The sequence below is a fragment of the Zonotrichia leucophrys genome, chromosome 3 (genome assembly GCF_028769735.1).
Source record: "Zonotrichia leucophrys gambelii isolate GWCS_2022_RI chromosome 3, RI_Zleu_2.0, whole genome shotgun sequence".
Lineage (NCBI taxonomy): Eukaryota > Metazoa > Chordata > Aves > Passeriformes > Passerellidae > Zonotrichia > Zonotrichia leucophrys.
In genome coordinates, this window is record NC_088172.1 from 44701700 (window position 1) to 44721318 (window position 19619).

The following is a 19619-nucleotide window of genomic DNA, read 5'->3' on the forward strand; positions in this document are numbered from 1 at the left end:
AGCTGAACAAGGTTTCTATTTTCCAAAGTTTTATTAGCAGCCTGCATTCAAAGTGTAGATGTGGATTAGCTGGGTCATCTCTGGAGGTATTCTGACCTCAACTGGATAAATCCTTGCAAAACTTGATCCATGCTGGTTGTGCTTTAAGCAGAGATTGGACCAGGTGACCTCCAGAGAGTTCTCCTGACCTAAATAAATCTGTCATCTGTGACCAGAAAGAGCTGACCTATAAAGTATATGTAATCTGTATGCTTTAAATTACCTGAAATTACTTCTGTATAAAGCAATTCAAGCATTTATAGCTGTGTTAGCTTCCATTAAATCAAAACTATTTTTATCATAACTTTTTAAAATCTGACCATGGGCCAACTAATAGCTAGGCTGGCTGGAAATTATTTTGTTATCTATGAAAGAAAGGAACTTCAACAGGTCTAAATTTTGGTCATATTGGATATAGTCTCACTTTAAATTCTGGGAAATGGCAGAATTGTTTTATTTTCACAGTAGCTCGTAGATTAGGTTGAAAATGGCATGTTGAATAATAGACAGGGTAATGCAGAACATCACTTGCAAAAGGAATACATGAAGAATCCTGCATATGTTGTTAGTAAAAGAAGAGAAAGAGATTGTCATGACAAACAGCTGTTTATCATGAAAAGTAAGTGTGTAGATACCTGTGAAAAGTGGGGTGGTGATATAGCAGGAGAAAGCAGCTCTCAGCTATACCAGGTAGGGAATGGTGTCCTATTGCTGTCATATTTCACATGTATGCAAGCCCTTGTGGAAAAAAATAAACAAACATGCAGAATTGATTTGTGGACCTAGAGGATGGCTACAACGGCCGGCAGAAAAACATTTGAAGATCCTGATGTTTATTAGGTGACGGAATAATTTGTCAAGGGAAATTCTTAAATACAATCATCAGATAAGATTAGCAACTACAGGTCAGCCTTTATTGTACAGGATCCTTCAGCATTACAGCAGGGGAATTTATTTTCCAGTCCTAGCACATAAGGTTTTATGAATACAAAAAAGAAGCAGAAGAGTGGACAGGAGGAGAGAAAAATTGTATCCCATTACTCATATCAGATACATGAATAAGATGTTTGGCAACTACTAATGAACAGATATTGCTTAAATAAGAATGCTTCTCCTATACATTCTGAGAAAAAAAAATTAGAACCCCAAAGAAAGTGGCAATTTAAAATGCAGTCTGTCTCCTGAAGGTGTTGAATAATTATGAACCTTGCTTTGGAAGGTCACAGAATTCTCCCATATTTTGTAGAAATAATGCAAAAGATAGGTAGGTAGGTAGGTAGGTAGGTGGGTAGGTAGGTATGTAGATAGATAGATAGATAGATAGATAGATAGATAGATAGGTAGATTGATTTTATTTAGGTTATATATGCCTGGTTTCTTAAGACTAAATCTGAAGCATTGAAAAAATCCAGGGCTAGTTCAATTAGGCTGTTATTTAGTAAGTTATAGATGAATGATCAGGTCTGCACTTCTAATATAATTAATACAATTACATAATAACTACTATTAATAATTAATATAATTGATATTACACACCTCTTTATTGTAGCATTACCCATTTGAACAATGAAAGAGATAGAGATTAGTCTCAAATTTAAATGTCAGATTTATCAACTGTTTGCTGAGATGCAGGTTTTCTGCTGGGACTGACTACTCACTAGGTCACTAGACCCTGTCAGGGAAAGGGAAGAATTTATTTGTAATTCTCTCTTATGTGTATCATTTTTGTTCATAGGCACCATACTTATAATCTGGTTTTGTCTCAAACTGAGCTAATGAACTAAGTTTACTTCAGCTGAGAGTGGAATTGTTAATTCTGTGTTTCTCTCTTCCTCCCTACAGTATGCTGTCTGGCTGATCCTTTGGGTTACATGGAACGTGTTCGTTATCTGCTTCTATTTGGAGGCTGGAGACCTTTCAAAGGTAGCTGGATATGTTTAAGCCATCAACTCTTTGTTAACATGCCCCAGCCTGTGCTCTGTTGTACTCATTCTTTTAGTGCTACCTAAATGAATGTCGTAGTATGATGTAAATTTGGAATATTCTGGGTATGTTAGAAACTTTTAAACCAGACAGTAATGAGTGTATACACTCTGATGCCCACAGCAATAATTACATATATTCTTTAAAAGAAAATTACCTCTTTTTGTCCCCCTCAGTAGCCCTGCAATGCAAATTCCACCCATGTGAGAGACATTAATTAATGGTTTCATGAATAAAAAACATTGACATCTCAGGAGCAAACAAGTATTTATTGTACCTTTTAGCTTGCAGTTACTTAGCTGGATTCCTTTCAGGGGTCTTATACATAGTATAATAGTTGTAAAACAAGGAGTTTTTCATTAAATTAAAGATGTAAATTAGGTGCCAGAACAGGTTGCCATTTGGCTTCATCAGTGTTTTTAAAGTTTAGGCTTCTGGTATGAATTTTTCCTTGAACACTTATACATAGTAAAAATCTATATCAAAAATATATTTTCCTAAGAATTACATATTTATAGAGTTTTATTGGTATTGTGATAATGCATAAAGTGGCAGTTGCTAATGGCCTCATACCAGCACTCCTACTTTCCAAGGTGTTCCCAAAAAGCTGGGAATTTGTGAGATAAAAGATTAGCAGTGGCAACAATTATTTTTAGGGTAATATGCTCCAATTGAGTCTAGTTATTGCTGAATTATGCTCACAGTACCATGAACTGACCATCAGGGAGAATCCCTCGTGTCAAACACATCATATTGTTTTCTTGACTCAGATTTAAAATTTTTTTCCTGATTATAGGGAATTTAGCCCAACAGTGAGTTACAGATGTAATCCTCTGATCCTTTGTGAGTTACTGATACCTTTTTATGCAGAAGGTTAAACACAATTATAGGAAGAATAAATGAGGCAGAGATACATCCTTGCATGTTGTTTCTTTCAAATCACCCCCAAAGTACAAAAACTACTAGAGACAAGGTGTGTCATCCCTGTGTATTCTCTTTCTTCAAAGGTGCTGACTTCAAAAGGATCAAAATTTCATTTCCTTAGGGTGTAAAGTAATTTTCTGCAGGTAAAATGTTACTCTTTCCTGGTTTTATACTTTCAGACAGGCCAAATCTCATTAAAAACTTGGCAAAAACATAGCAAATAAAAGAACTTGCATATATAATCTTTTATTTGGTCAGAATTCTTTCTTTGTTGCCAGGAGATCTAAGATGTATAACAAACCTGGCACCTGTTGTACAATTATGTTCTACCCAATCCACCCTCTTTCCACCTGCTTGTTTCAGCCACCTGCATTCCTAAACTTGTAAATGTTGGGATGCTTATCCTGCCTCAGGAAGTGAATGGGGGTGGGAAAAATGGAGGAAGGAGAAGTAGCTGTTTGAGCAGTGGGTATAAAAACAGGGTAAGGACACAGGTAAGTGCTAGTTGGAAATAAAATAGGCCAAAAAGAGTACCTAAACCTTGAAATTTTTTTTTTCTGAAGTCATCATTTAGAATGTTTCCCCAACAGGCATAGAGTTCAGGTCTATATTTGAATGCAGTTTAATCTTTTATTTGGTCTCTAGAGGTATTATTTGCTCCAGTGATATGATCTGCCTTGAAATACCCAGTAGAGTATATTCTTTCCACTTCAACTGGCTTTCAGAGCACCAGAATTGGTAAATAGAGGGAGAAAAGTTCAGAGAAAAATGGATTTTAAAAAATGGTGGAGAGATCAACTCATTATCTACAAAAGATCTAATTCACATGTGGGTCATCATTCTCCTCTCCTTTTCAACTCAAATGCTATGTCAAGATTTCCCCACATGGGAAATATCCTAGAACATCTAATGTTGGAAATATACATCTAATGCAAAGATACTCCACTGTTCAGGTTGATACAACATATCCCCTCATTCTAGATCCTTCAGAGGCTCTGGCTGTTTTACACATGTAGGCATCTTACAGAATAGATCATTTCAAGTGTAATGTTTCTCAGGCCTACTCATAAATCTTGTAGTGAATCTTCTTTATTATTTATATTTTCATCTGGGAATAACTGCAGTTTTAAATCTGTGGTAATAAACCTGGGTATTTTCTTTGTTTGAAATGGTATGTGGAATCTTGAGAAAAGCACTGGGTCTGAGCTAGTTCTAAATAGAGAATAAAGACCAACTTTTAAGCAAGTACCATAGGGATGCCTCTGAGATTGTAAACCATGTTCCCACTGTTGCAATACAGGGCAATATAGGAAAGGAAGTAACATGCTTTGAATGCAATTTTTTTTTTTTTTTGCTGCCTGTGAAGCATGGCTTTAAGAATTAATAGGTTAAAATTACAGCCTAATAACAGTTCAGATTGGTATAGTTTATTTTTATATGTATTATTTATAGCTTGCTACAAAATAAAATAAAGAGAAGGCAAGGGGTTTTTTTCCAAAGTTTTAAGAAAGCTTTTATTCTATGTGTACAGCAATTTTTCCATCATCACCTGCTGAGAAAATGGAGAGGACATATTTCAATTGTTAATATACTTATTTTACTTGTGGGGGTGGAGGTCACGACATTTTTACAGCTCCTCCTTATTATGCTGAAACAGGTCTGTAAAGACTCAGAAATTTTCAGAACAATGAGATAAGCATCTCTAAAGAGACTGAGGAGATTCAAGGACTATTTGTGAACATCCATGTAAATCTGTTTGCATTATACACCTTTACAATCATAGATATCTTGTGAAAAATGGTGTCACACCAAGTATTTTCTGTCCTTGAGGCACAGTTATTTTTGCTGAAACTCTATCACAGCAAGAGGAAATATTTATGGCTTTTTAAGTATGGTTTGTAACAAAGAGGAAGTACAATCACTTGTTCTTAACCTTGATTTTTATGTGATCTGTGAATAAATGCTTAGAAAACCCACTTCACAGATTTCCTTTTCAGTATTATTCTTCAAAAATATTTAATTAGTTTGTGTGTTGTTTTGCTTCCTGGTGACTGCCATACTCTCTATAAGTAGGACTTTAAGGTGTCAGGACTGGTAATATTTATTTTGGCCTGTGGCTAACCAAATGTAGCACATGAAAAGCATAACCTCTTATCTTGAATGAGGCGCATCTGAAGTATACTAGTGAAACAAAAAATAAACCATAAAACAAAAACATAATAGAAAGCATTTCTGAGAAAATGTAATATTCCTGTGGTTTTTTTTTAAACCCAGGAAAGCAGAAAAGGAGATAAATTCATCTATCTCAGAACAGCAGAAAATACTCATGTGATTAAGAACAGCACTCTTGATTCAAGGCATTTGAAAGCTTCCCTTAATGATGTCTAATGATACCACAAGCAGAAAATAAGCAGAATAAGAACTATCATACTACCATTTTTAGTTTTGAAATGAGTAAACAGTTTTTGCTGCAAGAAACCCTTTCCTGAGGTTGCACTGGTCCCATCACAAGCGTGGGAGTGCAGACTATTGCTGTCAGGTGCTGGAACTCAAGGCAGAGGCTGGGTTCGGGGTGCTGGACAAGGGGGGACCCGCTGGGCCTCAGGGTCCAAAGCAGCCCTTCCTGCACAGGGTCCCATCCTTGAGTCAGAACTTCTGGTTCTCTTTGCATTCAGCTCTACTTGTCTGACCAGATCCAAGAATTCTCCTCTCACTGTTGCCCGGCTGAGCTCTGTAATCGCTTCACCATAGTCCCCATAGTACTGTGTGAATACGACCAAAAGTACACATCTGAAAAGCTCCTTTGAACTGTCAAAATTGACTTAGTTTCTATTTTTATGGCATTCCTGATGTCTTCCTTATTTATGGAAAAAAAATTATGCTTACTATATTAAATCATTAGGTTGTACTTACATATTTTTTACACAAAAATTAGATGTTTGAAAGTCGAACCGTCTGATATCAAGAAATGCCAGAATTAGGATTGCTTGACTTAGCATGATTTAGCTCTCTTCTACATTCATTTTTACATACCTTTTAATGATGAAGTCACAACTGTGTATTTTTCTTTAATCTCTGTACCACATAGCCTGTTTCAGAGATGAAGTTTAGGCAGTTGAGTGAGGCTGCCATACTGCATCTTACTCTATATACTGCAGCTGTCAGAAGAAGCTTAATAACAATATAAATGTAAATCCTGCAGTTCAGTTCTGATCTGAAAACATGTAGAATAAGAATATAAAACATTAGGTTCAGAACTCTGGCACCTAAGTTGTCTAAGCAGAGAAGTGATATTGTGTATGTAGCTACATAGATCACTGGGTGTAGTCAAACTGTGATTCCTCATTATTCATTATACAGGTCCAAACAACTGTTCTTAACAAAAAAAAACCAAAAAAATTGCATTCAAATCATGTTACTTCCTTTTCTACATTGCCCTGTACTGCAACAGTGGGAACATGAAAGAATAAGTTTAAAATATGCACTTACTTAAAATTGAAATTGTTAAATATAATGCAAAGAACTGAATTTTCTGTAGTTATTAAAATGTAAACATAAAGGAAAATGTGTAATCAGGTTGTTTTCTGCCAGAAGTTTTAAGGGAAATGAAAGGTTTCTGAACACTTTCTCTCCTACCCACCACAAATAACTGGAAATATCAGATAACTTAGACTTACAAAATCACAGACTTATTTATGCTGGAAGAGCCTCTCAAGGTCACTTAATCCTGTCTCCTGCTCAGAGTAGCACCAACTTAAAGTTCTATCATGTTGCCCAGAGTTTTAGCCAGTCGAGTTTTGGAAATCTTCAAGGATGGAAGTTTCACAACTTCTCTATTTCTTAACCATTCTCATTGTAAAAAATTTTTTCTTGATATGCAGCTGAAATTTCCACGACTGCAATTTGTGGCATTGTTTCTTGTTCTTTCACTGTTTGCCTCTAGAAGAGTCATGTTCTACCTTTTCTAACATTCCCTTTAGGCTTTTAAGTGAAGCTGAGTACTTCGGTTTTCTATTTGTTCTTTCTGTAGTTGACTTCCTATTTTATAACAACAGATAGTTTTTTGCACTTCACAAGAAAAATGCTAGTTATCTTGTAATAAATGATCAATCGGTTCATTTTTCACACTTTTGCCTTACTGTGGGAGAAAAATGAAGGCTCTTTGCACATATGTAAAGCTGTAGAGCATCTTATGTATATAGGTTGTCCATGTTTGGAAAAAGTAGTAACACATTCAGAAAGAATTAGAGTCCTTTAGTCCAAAGACAATTCAACTTATGCTAATATTTGTTGCCTTATATTGTATTTAACAAACTACTGACAATCTTGTGTGTAAACCCTGCAGTCTAGTAAAATGCTGCAAATATGTAACTCTTCCCTATTCCTGCTGAGGTAAGCAAATGAGGAGGATTAACCAAAACTTGGTGAAGGCTCCCAAGTAACTGCTAGGGAGCAGTAGGAAGTCAGTATCATGGCATTGTTGGGGAATAGCCTTGGGGAGAGAGTCAGTTCTGCAAAGCTGGAGGAATGAAGATTTAGTGAGAGAGTTTGCTGCTGTTTCATTATCTGCAAGTTCTGCCCACTCTCAGCTAGAGTGCAAGCTAGTCTGTTTTCCATATCATGAAATCAGAGGAATAAAGACAATCGTAAGAAATCTTGTCCAGCTGCCAGTGAGCATTCTGTTTAAAGTCAGTGTTTGCATACTCATGGCCGTGGTTCATAGTAAAGTAAAGCCAGAATGGACTCCGGGACGCAACCATCAGTTCTCCTGCCTCCAGCCAGAGCCAGCCAGCAACCTGCACTGTGAGAGAGCAGCGGATGCAAATGATCTCAAGAAGGAAATGAGCAGTTTAGAAATCCACCTACAAATGATGCTCATCCATTTGCAAATTTTCATCACTGAGAAATCCTCCTTTCCCTTGTTGATCTCAGATGTTAGTCCAGGATTAGACAGATATAGCTGACTTTTAGTCACTGTAGGGCAGCCCATTCTTTTTCTTATCCTTTTCCATTACTCTAATGAGAAGACAAAGAGGCAGCAATGGTCATAGCACCTCCTGTCAACAAATTAGCACCAGTAGAGATTGCTGGTGGAAATAAATGGAGAGGATGGGAGGAAATATGGGAGGGTGGGAGGAAATATGGAACCTATTTTCCCTCCAGCTGTTCCCACTTGTCCCTACCATCTTATTGCACAAAATTATAAGGACCAGCCAGAAATACACCTTGTAGTATTTTTCCATTTGAATATCCCAACCTTGGCAGGCACACATCCACCTATGTGTCTGACTTTCACATACCACTGCTTGGATTGATACCTAGTTGCTCTGAAATCCAGTTTATATCCATATGCAAATTAACTGCAATAATGCAAATTACTTCAGGATATGATTTGCATAGCTTGTCACTCATGCTGCTTAAAAAACATGCTGGCTATGAGTGCTGAACACTTTATGCAGCTAATATGCTCTGATTTTAAAGGGAGGGCTTCATACATAGATGAAGCTGGGGAAAGAACAAAACAAAAGGGTAATTAATCTTCAGCATAACTCAGTTGTAACAAAGCAATGAACTTGGCAAAAAAAGATTGAACTTACACCAGTTATGCATTCATTCTACATTATTTTGTGTCCATTGGTATTATTGTTATACTGCTTTGATTCCATATTTGCTAATTACTTTTGTAAAGCAGTGGTCATTAGCAGTTAAATGTCAATGTCATACATACTCTAATAAAACAACCTGCAGGATGGTTAATTTTGAACATATTACCTTCCTTGGATGTTGTTTTAACAGATGTCCTGTTAAGATAACAGAGAAATTAAATTAGTTTTCAACTCAAAGCATCTGGTTAACTTTGTAGGTAAATGCCTTTGAGCAGTAAATCTGACCAGGGTTTTCAGATAAATAGCTATCAGAATGTTTAAAGTAAATGACTTTATTTTTTCACTTCTATTACTTAGGGCACATTTGACATGCTTGATCATATATCTAACAGATGAAAATTGAAAATAGTGCTGGCAACCAGCAGTGTTAGGTTATTCAGGGGGTAGTTTCATGGGTAGATACTATTAAGCATGCTTATAGTTTCAGAAAATTTAGTTCTGCAGCAATTTTTAAACCTCAAGATCTTTACCAGCTGGAAAATAACTGATTATGAAATGTAATCTCTTTAATACTGTAGACATAGCATATGGTGGAATGCATTTAGATAAAAGTGGAATTTTTCATCTTTTTAATGGTGAAGTAAATTGTGATAGCTAATCATTCAAAATGTAGAAAAATATGAAATATGATTGTATATATTTTGCTAATTGTAACAGTTTTATCTTTTAAAATCCTGGGACATATTTTACATTGAGTTTATGAATAAACATATATCTTCCTGTTGATTTATTTATGCTCATTTTTACCACAATTCAATAGCTTTGCACCGAATACAGGAACACATCAAAATAACCATAGTGACTGGTTAGATGGTAATTCCATGATGATTTCCTTATGTGTGTGTTTACATATATATTGAGTACCTTAGTTATGCTATTAAAATTGGGAAGCATGCACTTTAGCATGTACCTTAAAGCTGCATATATTATAGTTCCATGAAGGCTTTCCTGTATATCTAAAGGCAGTGCCATGAATATTTCTGCAAGTCTTTCAGACATTATAGCCAAGACATTGCAGAAAAATATCCAAATATATATTTATGAGATTACTTTTTAATATTTATTAATTATATTGCAGTACCATCTAGTGGCCCCATTTTGATATCAGGGTGCCATTATACTGTGAACCTTAAACACTCATAATATAAATAAACCTTGTCCTAAATGGTACATACTCTTACTGGTTCTACGAGAATGGGAGATGGAAACCAAAAAATAGTAGATTGCTGTGACAATCCAAAACAATGTTATATGTCTGGAATTCTTCATGAAGTCTGGATTTCACAACTTTCTTGTCCTATTTTTCCCCATGTTTCTCATCTCTGTGAGGATTGATAGTTGAGTGACACAAAGCTCTACTCTTAGAGCATTTTGTGGTCCACTTCAGTGAGGAAAACACTTCTGTATGCTGCAATGCACCATTGCTAGCACTTTACCAGTTGTGTAAGGCACTGGGGGAAAAACTGTTGATTTTGCTTAAAATGAAAGATCAGAACTAAATTTATTTCTAGTCAGGCAGATGCTCAGAAGATCACAGCTGCAGAATGCCTGTTTTCTGTGACAGCTCATCTGGGCATTGTCCGTGCCTCTCATACACAGTACCTTTACTATGGCTGTGTGAGTCAGCTATAGACCAGGGCTGAAGGGGATTTACCATACTTGAAAGCAGAGAAACCTCTCATCTTTTGTGAAAGTATAAAAGAATACAAAAATATGCTCTGCTTTTAAATATTCACTGTCTCATGGTGTCAGCCTTGTGACATTATTTATTTTTGTTGTACGGGCGCAATACTTTAATATAGACACTAGCAATTTTTTTCTAAATATGCAATGGCTAGAATATACTTTTCCCACATCTACTCTTCCTCTAAATATAAGATAGATGCTAATTAGAATCTACCAAATAAACTCCATCTTGTGAATCAGGGGTCCACCAAAAATTTCAAGGCAGCACTAAACCCACGCATTTTCTGAGGAGCTTTGTGTTATTTGGAATTTCTGAAGGAAGCCATTCTGATCCTTGTGCCACTAACAATTATGCCAGTGTTAGTCCAATAGGGAAATGAAATTCTGAATTGCCTCCAGCATCTTTTTTCATATGGATAAGCATTTTTTGAACCTGGGAAAGCAGTGTGAGCTGTGAAGTATTCTCCATTTTGATCCTGTTCAGTATAGAAACCCCATACTCTTTTCTCACCACTGCAATGGTAGCAATGGGCTCACAGGCCATGCACTGAAAATGGCTATGGTGTCTAATCATTTGTTACAGCAGTTCATCATCTTGTATAACTCTGTATTTGCAGTTGCCCTTCTGCTGGAGGCCCCCACTCCCATGGTCCTGCCCCTTGAACACTCATGATCTCTCTCTGGGCTGAAAACACAGGTGTGCCTTAAGGCACTTCGGGCAGCCACATAAAATTTGTTCTTACACAGACACAACTTTGCGCTGGAGCATGTGAGTGGCTCCTACAAAAGGCTCTACTAGAAAGCTAAGGAGGCCGTAATGTGTTTAAACTGTCACAGATATTTCAAAGTGAATGTTTACCCTAGTCACAGAGCCATGCTACGCTTTCTGCACCGTGAGAGAATTTATACTCACTAGATAAATTTCCTTGAACATTTAAACAGGTATTTCAAATTTCAAGAAGCATGTTGGAATGTAGCTATTCAAGACAGAACAGAAATTCATTTTTCCTCTTGCAAAACTGTGGAAATATTTTAAATATTATTAATCTTTTTCATGTCATTTTCTTCCTTTCTCATTACCATGAAAAGAATGTCTCCAAAACTGGTACTGAAAAGCAGTGATCTGTGGTATATGGATAAGTGAATTAACTGATGTCAACTTCAATAATGGCGTGGGGTTAGCTGATGATTTTTTGATAATTTTCAGTAATAAACAGAAAAAATATTCTCTCCCATTGACTTCAGTGCTGTCACACTGCAGTTGACAGTACACTCACAATTGGTTTTATTTTGCTGATTCTCTACGCTCAGAATGAAGCACTATATATGAAAATATTTGATGTCCTTTTCTAATAACCCGCTAAACTCAATGATTACCTTAGTGAATTTATTCCCAGATGATAAATTTACTCTAGTGTTATTTTCAAAACTTGCTGCTGTTACTTCAATTACAGTAATTTTAAGGGGCATCCTATCTGTTCAGGAGTGCTGTAGTATGGTGCCACATCCCTCTTATCAGACTACCACAAATACCTGTTTGTTTAGAAATTGGATTCCCTGTTTTGAGGGCAGGATTTGATTGATTGAGTAACCTTAGGAATTGAACTGAAGTGTGGTTTATTGTGGGTTTCACACTAAGAGCCTGTTCTTCAGCAGGCCACAGTGTAACTCAGGCTATTTTTCTTCCACCCTACAACAGGTGGGTAATTCAGCAATAATGAGGTGATCAGTAATGTGCTGTGTCTAAGTATCGCACTGGTATCTTTAAACTGCCAATGAATCCTTTTATAGAAAAACTGCTGTTTGCAATGCAGAAGGATAATAAGATCAGAGTGTTAAAAAATATCTGAAGAACCTCATCTATAAATAATTTGAGATATACCTCACTACTCAAATGAAAAAATAAAAGGGGTTAGATTTGTCAAGCTTTTTATCATATCAAAAAAGGGAAGGGCTCTCCATTCATAGGGCAGTCTCATAGAAGGGGTCCTTCTGTGACTTCCAATCAGGTGCACAGAGCACATCCTCTCTTTCTCTCTTTTGTTGGCAATTTATACTTGTCACTTCTCTCTTTTCCTCCATCAGTTTATTAAAGCTGATCACTTTTTATCTTGCCTTTGCTCACCTCTGGCACATTCCTCTGACACTTAGCACATCCAGAGGTATTCTATCTTGATTTGGCTAAACTGGCCAGGGTGTTTCTTATTTAGGAGCAGAAGGAAACACTGTATTTGAGTGCAAGTTCATTTAGGTATTTCTTATAACCTCTATTTACAGAACACACTAACCGTTGTTGTTCTTGACTGCCCATTGTAACCAAATGCACTTGATTCAAAGTGTCCCACAAATGCTCTTAAATCACAAGTACAAGACATTAATCCTGCAGCTGCAATGATGGAGATTGATTTTCATTGGGTGGAGAAGTCAAGCAGTTGCAACATATTTATCTTAAAGTTTGACTTAAATACATCTTTTTTTTTCCTCATTGGAATGCCAATATGAGGTTTATATCTTCATAAACTGTGTATGACATAATAATAGAAATTGTAATGAAACATTGTTAAATATATTGCTGATATAATTAAAGTAATATACAGTATAAAAACTACTTGCACAAGTATTCACATAAAGATTATGTAAAAATTGATACTGAGGGTTGTGCAAAGCTTATCCATTATTATCATCGACCCAATTGTATGCAATCCTAGGTGTTCAAATTGCCATGTAAGAAACACTGCCAAGAGCAAAACTGAGAGGTTCCTCCACTGGAAAACTTCTTCTTAAGCCTTGAGATCTAATCACTCACTTTGATTGAAAAACAGACTTATACATCCATCCATCCATCCATCCATCCATCCATCCATCCATCCATCCATCCATCCATATTAGATCAGTGTTTTCCACTTCCTTTAAAGTATTTCAGTAACAAAACTACATCCAACTCACCACAAGGATATTCAACATAGCATAATTTGCACAGAATTAGAAATCTTTGCAGCTTCCAAATGTGCATTTCTCATGGTTGACAAACTATGACGGGGTTAAAAGCATGAGATGTTTCCTAAAACTACAACTTCTGGCTTTTGTGTTTTGCTTTATGAATTCTATGGTTTTAATTTTTAATAAAGGAAAAAGCCATGAGATCAGACAGCTGTTTGGAAGAAGAGGCTACAGGAGAGCTCAGTAACAACAGACTTTGATACTATATAATTGTATTTTTTTCTCTTCATTAGCATATACAACCTGCTACAGGAATGCGGATATAATGATAATTGCCAGACTCTTGGGTTTTCACACTTGGAAATAGTGTAAAATACAAATTTAAAGTAGTAGGGATTACTTCAAGAAATGTCTCTGTCTGCATAGTGAAAGCAGGAGCTTGTAGCAGACTGGAGATTTAATTTTGATGCTAAATTTCTGGCAAAACATCTCCAGGTGATAATAGCATTTATTCTCATTCTGGTCTCAAAGTGAAGATGAGTGTAGCACTCATTCTTTAACTTCCCATTAAAGGATGTTTGTCTGTGTCACAGCATGTAGCATTAATGATAGATTCTGCAGAGAAAAGTTGCTGCTATATGAAAAATCGCTGGAGACTAAAGTTTATTGAAAAAGCTTACATGGGAAATTTCTTTGATTCCTGTACACATTTTGTTTAGCTTTAGGCAATGTTTTCATTTTTTCATTAGCACAGTAATGTGTCTGTTAAAAAGAATTTATAAAAATAATATCTTTTTTACACTGAGATTTTTGTGTGCTGTACAAGACAATACTCCTTTGTTTTCTTTCATAAAGAGTCATGCTTTCAAAGTTGGTAAGTGTCAAGTACCATCTCATAGAGGCAGTGCAGAATACTAAGAGAACTTGTGGCAAATCAGTAATAAGTAGAGTGTTGTTTCACATATAACTTAGGTCTGTGATAATCCTAAATCTAAAAATTATTTTCAAATACTCAAATAATCTTCCTTCACAGCAGGACATGTCCTGGTGTCTTGCTAAGCTCCCACACCCATAGGATGTGCCCCTTTCCCATGTGCAATCCTTCACTCTCTCTTACTCCTTCTTTTCACATTTCCCCTGCTTTCCTGGACACCTGCCTGATGCAGGTGGTGGAGGGCTGAAGCATTCTTTGGAGATCCCAACTTCTCTGCCTAGACTGCCACCATAGCTCAGAGGGCATCCCTGACTTCTAGGCAGCTGAAGTTAAATCGGCTGAGTCCAACCCTAAGTGCTTATCACCCACTGAATGTGTGGTAGTTAGGCACCAACAGGATGCCTTTCTTTAACAATTAGCTCCTAATATATTTAAAAATCTGGTGGCATGAAGCCTAAATTGCATTTAAGTAGAAATTTAAGTATTTAGTCTGTTAGTAATTTCTGAAAATTGGGCTTGAGTTCTAGCAAAAAAATCCTTCTCCTTTCTTGATAATCCTGCATTTGTTGATTTGCCTTCAAGAATAGAAGAATGGCAATGGTGGAGATTCCATTTATAGACATACTGAAAAACTGCTTCTTGTTTTCAGTTCATATTATTTGATTCTCTTCCTTCATTGATTATAATTTTGTTTCAGAGTAAGGCAGTGATGCTGCACGTAAAATAAATTAAAAACCTGCCTACCATACCCATGAAACAGTGAGAGTCGGTTTTGAATACCTAATATAAAACATCACTCTGACATGCATATGAATAATAAGCTTTTGGTTCAGAACATGGAATAGCTGAATTTCAAAACCTGAAATCCTTAAAAAGGCAAATGAAGTAAAGTACATGCTTCAAAGCAAAGAGCAGTGTCAAGAATTTGCGGCTCTGTATTGATTGGTACTATAGAAGACACTTATAACAAGAAAAATTGAAAGACTGCATGAAAAATTCAAAGCAAAAGATCTGATATGAAGATTCCCAATACTGAGGAAGGGACATATATTCAGCATACTGAAAAATTTAAGACTAAATTTTTATTAATGGCTGTTCTTTTTCTGTAGTATTTCTTTTGTGATGAGCTGCATGGTACATGTTAGATCAGGTAAAAAGGAGAAAGAGGCAAACTTTTAAATATGTAAGTCATTGAGTGAATAAATATTTTATTTTGCTTTTTTAGAATTAAATATCAAATGTCAGAAATGTAGAACTCCTGTATTTTATACATGGAAATTCACATGGAATTATGTTAAGTATAAACTCCTTTGGAATTATTTACTTTATCATTGTTTTACCACCTACATGTTAAAATATATTATGTTGATTCATTTTTCTTTGCTGCTGTTGACAAGGTGGTTTTTTTTCATATTTTTCTATTACTCATATTTTCTATGTATTTTATTTTTATTGTAGTCCTCTGTGTTCTTCCCATGTACTCTGCAGTCTTTTTAGCATGGAGTATTTTTTTTTAAAAAAGCTATTTCATTTAAGACTTCCCCAGAACCAAATAAAGCTGACCCATAGGACCTTTAGTGTTTTATTTTAAAACTTCCATTAAGTGTTACTGAATGAGATTTTCTTGATTTTGCCCAATGCTACAGTGTTGGTTTTCATTTCTGTGTCACTATTACAATCTCCTTCAGCTCTCTGCCATATTTTACTACCTTGCCAAGTGTTACTTGCTCCCATTCTGTCTGATTTCTCCTGCCTACTGGAAGCATTTTGCTCCTTATTTAATTCACCTTGTTGTTCTTCATTTGCTGAGATCTGCCCTCTGCAGCATTTGCTATCCTTTTTCTGCACTATATAAACTGTGTTAAATCCTATAATCCAATAATTACTGAAAAAATAAATTGAGTTGAATTGAGTGGATGTCCACCTTCTTCTTCAAACCTTTTCTCAGCTTAACACCCAAACACTGATGAATTCTTTTTTGTGAACAGTTTTTAAACCAGCTGTGGAAGTTGTTCTGGTGATTTACCTGCACCTATGCAATTTCTTTGTTTATAAGGGACATCACAGAGCCCAGTGTCATAAGATGGAATAAATTAGATCCTCTCTACTGTTCTGCCTCTCCCAAACCACCACATCCAAATCACCTGTCACAGAAGAAGGACAGTGATTTTTAGGAAGAAGTGCTCTTGATAATTCATATTTATTTTACTATTTCATTGGTGCATGGATTAAAAGTTTTGTTACAGAACCTCAAGATCAATTACTAATTCACTTTTCTATAACTGTGTAAAAAGTGGCTTTCTTTCTGATACTCTACGGTTGCTTCATCAGCTTTATTTTTTTGTTCTGCTTTTTTTTCCTTTTTTTCGGTCAGAAACTTCAGGTGAGATCATGTCCCTGTTGAAATCAATACGTGGGGGTTTTTTTTATTCCATTTACTACAATGAGGCCAGTAGCTAACACAGACTTTTCAAGGGCTTCTCAAAGTGCCAAGTTTCAACCCTAAAAGCATAATGATATCTCAAGAATTCTGCAAATCAAAAACCATTTCATAATGGAAGAGAATATTTTAGTTTCATTGATATGGAAATCATGTTATGGAGCACACATCATGAAAGCATTCATTGTCTAAACTGACACTGTGTAAGTCATTCATAGATAATTTCCATCCTCACCAAAATGTTGTTAATTTAGATTTAGTGAAAAAGATGTACTTGTACTTATCATCACAAAACACAGATAGACATATGAGTAATAGTATGAGTTCTGTTTTTGTTTTTGCTTTCATATTTCTATGCAACTGGAATATAAAAGATGTGCAAATCTTAGAGGATCTGAATATGTACATGAAGAAACGAACATTCATTAATCTATTAAATATAATCTTCTCACCAAATAAGCCAGTTATTTAACTCTGGAACAGGAGCATGACTTTGTAGTTCAAATCACTTTACTGAACCTTGAGAGATTTAAGTCCACTTTTCAGCTCTAACTCAATTTCCTGCAAATCACAGCTTTTACCTCAGCTTTTGCTGTCAGCTCCTGCTACTGTAAAACAAGATGCTTGCAGCTGCCTGTGTGAAAAGGAAACCACCATAGTGAGGTTAAATCAGTATTGCTCAAGTGCCTCACAGTATTAGTGGAGACACCCCACTCTGCTGGTTCACCATGTCTGGTCCTGTTCATGAAAGTGGAATTACTTAAAGCCTTGTTCATAGAAACAGGTCCCTTTAAGTTTTCTCATGTGTGAATTTTTCCCTTCCTCAGTACATCTTCAGCCTACTGCTAATAAGACAACTAGTCCACAATATAATTAATCTTTCCTGTGCTAATGTTTGTGATGACTTTATCATACTTGTATATTCAAATTATTTTTTGAACTTCATGGGGGAAAAAAAATCTTTTTTTAGAAACTGTTCACCAAATGACTGATAGTTTGGAGTTTGTTCAAAATATTTTTTGTTTTTAGTGATTTGATTACTATAACTGGATTACATGAGTCTATTTGGCATATAGGGTTTATAAGAATGACAGTCAATGAAACAATACAGGCAGTAAATATGTGGCAGGGTCCTTGTAATGGTCTTTCATCTTTTGCCTGGGCAAAAGTTTTGGGTGATCAGTTCTGGAAAAGAGAACTGATCAACACTGACTCAGAGAACAGACCAACATTTCAGTCTTTTTATATTAAGTACATGCATCTGTAACTGCACCTTTTCTTTTCTTGTTACAATTGTGTTTTATGTTATAGAGTGATATGAAAAATATTTTTCTGGAAACAGTATACTTACTTAAGTAAAGATAAGTAACTGATTCATGATGCAGTCTTCTGGGTTAAATGAATCCTTATATCTAGGATTTCATTTATTTTTTTGTGGCACAAAGGAAAAAAGAGGATGATGAACTGAACAAGATTCTTTTAGAATTTCAGTGACAGTTGCATAAAGCTATTAAATTAAATTTACTTTAGGGATCATGCAAGCTGAACATTTGTACAATATTCTAAGTTCTTAAAACAAATATTCTGTCTTAAATCATGAAGATCAAAAGCAATCAATTTAAATGAATATTGATTCATTGAAAGTTACTGCTTGTCATTTTTTAAGGCATCATATTTTCCTATGGAAAAGGTGATTTCCCCTGATAAATAATATGGAAAATAACTTTGAGAAAAGGAAGTTTAATAGTCATTCCGCTGGCATGAAATGAAGTACAGCTGACTTTTTAAACAAGAATCTCAGGGGGAAAAAGAAAATCTGATTTATGCTTAGGCATGACTTTTATTTTGAAGTATTGTAAACAGATATAGAAATCACACAATCTGTAGCTGAACCATAGCAGTATCTGAAGGCAGAGGTATGAACAATCCTTTTTAGATTAGAGAAGAAGAGGGATATCATCAGAAAAAGAAATTAGATATGCAGATTATGATCTAGCCATATTAGATATGATTAAATGTTTCTGGTCATCTACCTTGCTACAGAGGCCAATGCTTCTCTATAAAAATATGATGGGATCTTTAGCAATCAGAAATGCTTAAGCATGAGACAATTTATCACAACCATCAGTAAAGGGAAATCTATCAGAAAATGGATTATTTTTCAGCCCAGTCTGGCCTTCACCTACAGCTACCCCTCCAGGAGACCTGAGGGTTTTCCATGGGAAAGAGCACCTAGAGAGTAATGTCATTTCAGTGGAGCAAATGTTATCAGAGAGAAAGCCAGGGACTTTACTGCACAATACTCTCCAAGTAAAAATTCTGTTTATTTCCCTTTTAACTTTTTATTAAAATTTAATTGGTAATCCAATATCAGATAGGACACAAAAAGTAGAAAACAAAGAGAGAATTTCCACAAGGGTAGAATTGGCCAATGTGTTGTAGCAAGATCTGTGCTAACCTTTTCTCCAGCAGAATATTCAGCACTGCTCAATCAAAAATGATGAATAAAATAAAGTTACAGAAATAGCTGATTATATCACGAACTTCAGGCTTACCAAAGTTGAGTCTAGGTAGAATTACAGAACAATCTCACAATCTTTGTATTTTGCGAAGTAGCTGATAGGACAAGTTGGCCCTGATAATAAATGCCTCTCAATACAACAATCTATCATGTGACTAGTTCTTTGAAATCATCAATTCAACACTGGAAAAACTATCTTAAAACTTGATAGGAAAGGAACAGATCACCAGGCAAGTAATGTTGAAATACTGACAAACCACAGCGAACTCCAGTGTTAGGTAATGCAACCAATTCTGCTCATTTGTAACAGAAATAATGTGTGAAATTGTCTAAGAAGGAACAGGGATGCTAGATTGGTTTCATGGTGGATGAGTGACTGTCACAACTTCTTGGAGTAAGGAATATTTTCCTGGAGTATCTCTGAGTACATTCTCAGGGCTATCATTTCAGTTTAGCCTATGGTTCTCACGTGTTTTGATTTTCAGG

At 35.7% G+C, this 19619-nt stretch overlaps 1 protein-coding gene across 2 annotated transcripts in view; it reads left to right on the plus strand.

The window, feature by feature from the left end:
- Positions 1 to 19619, plus strand: part of NKAIN2 (sodium/potassium transporting ATPase interacting 2) — a 525151-nt gene that overhangs the window by 274249 nt on the left and 231283 nt on the right. For both annotated transcript variants that reach the window (XR_010439542.1, XM_064707983.1), the window contains exon 3: positions 1882 to 1962. Coding sequence is in view for 1 of the 2 variants with exons in the window: in XM_064707983.1 (XP_064564053.1) it covers positions 1882 to 1962 (81 nt within the window). In the remaining variant the exon portion in view is untranslated. The remainder of the gene's footprint in view (positions 1 to 1881; positions 1963 to 19619) is intronic.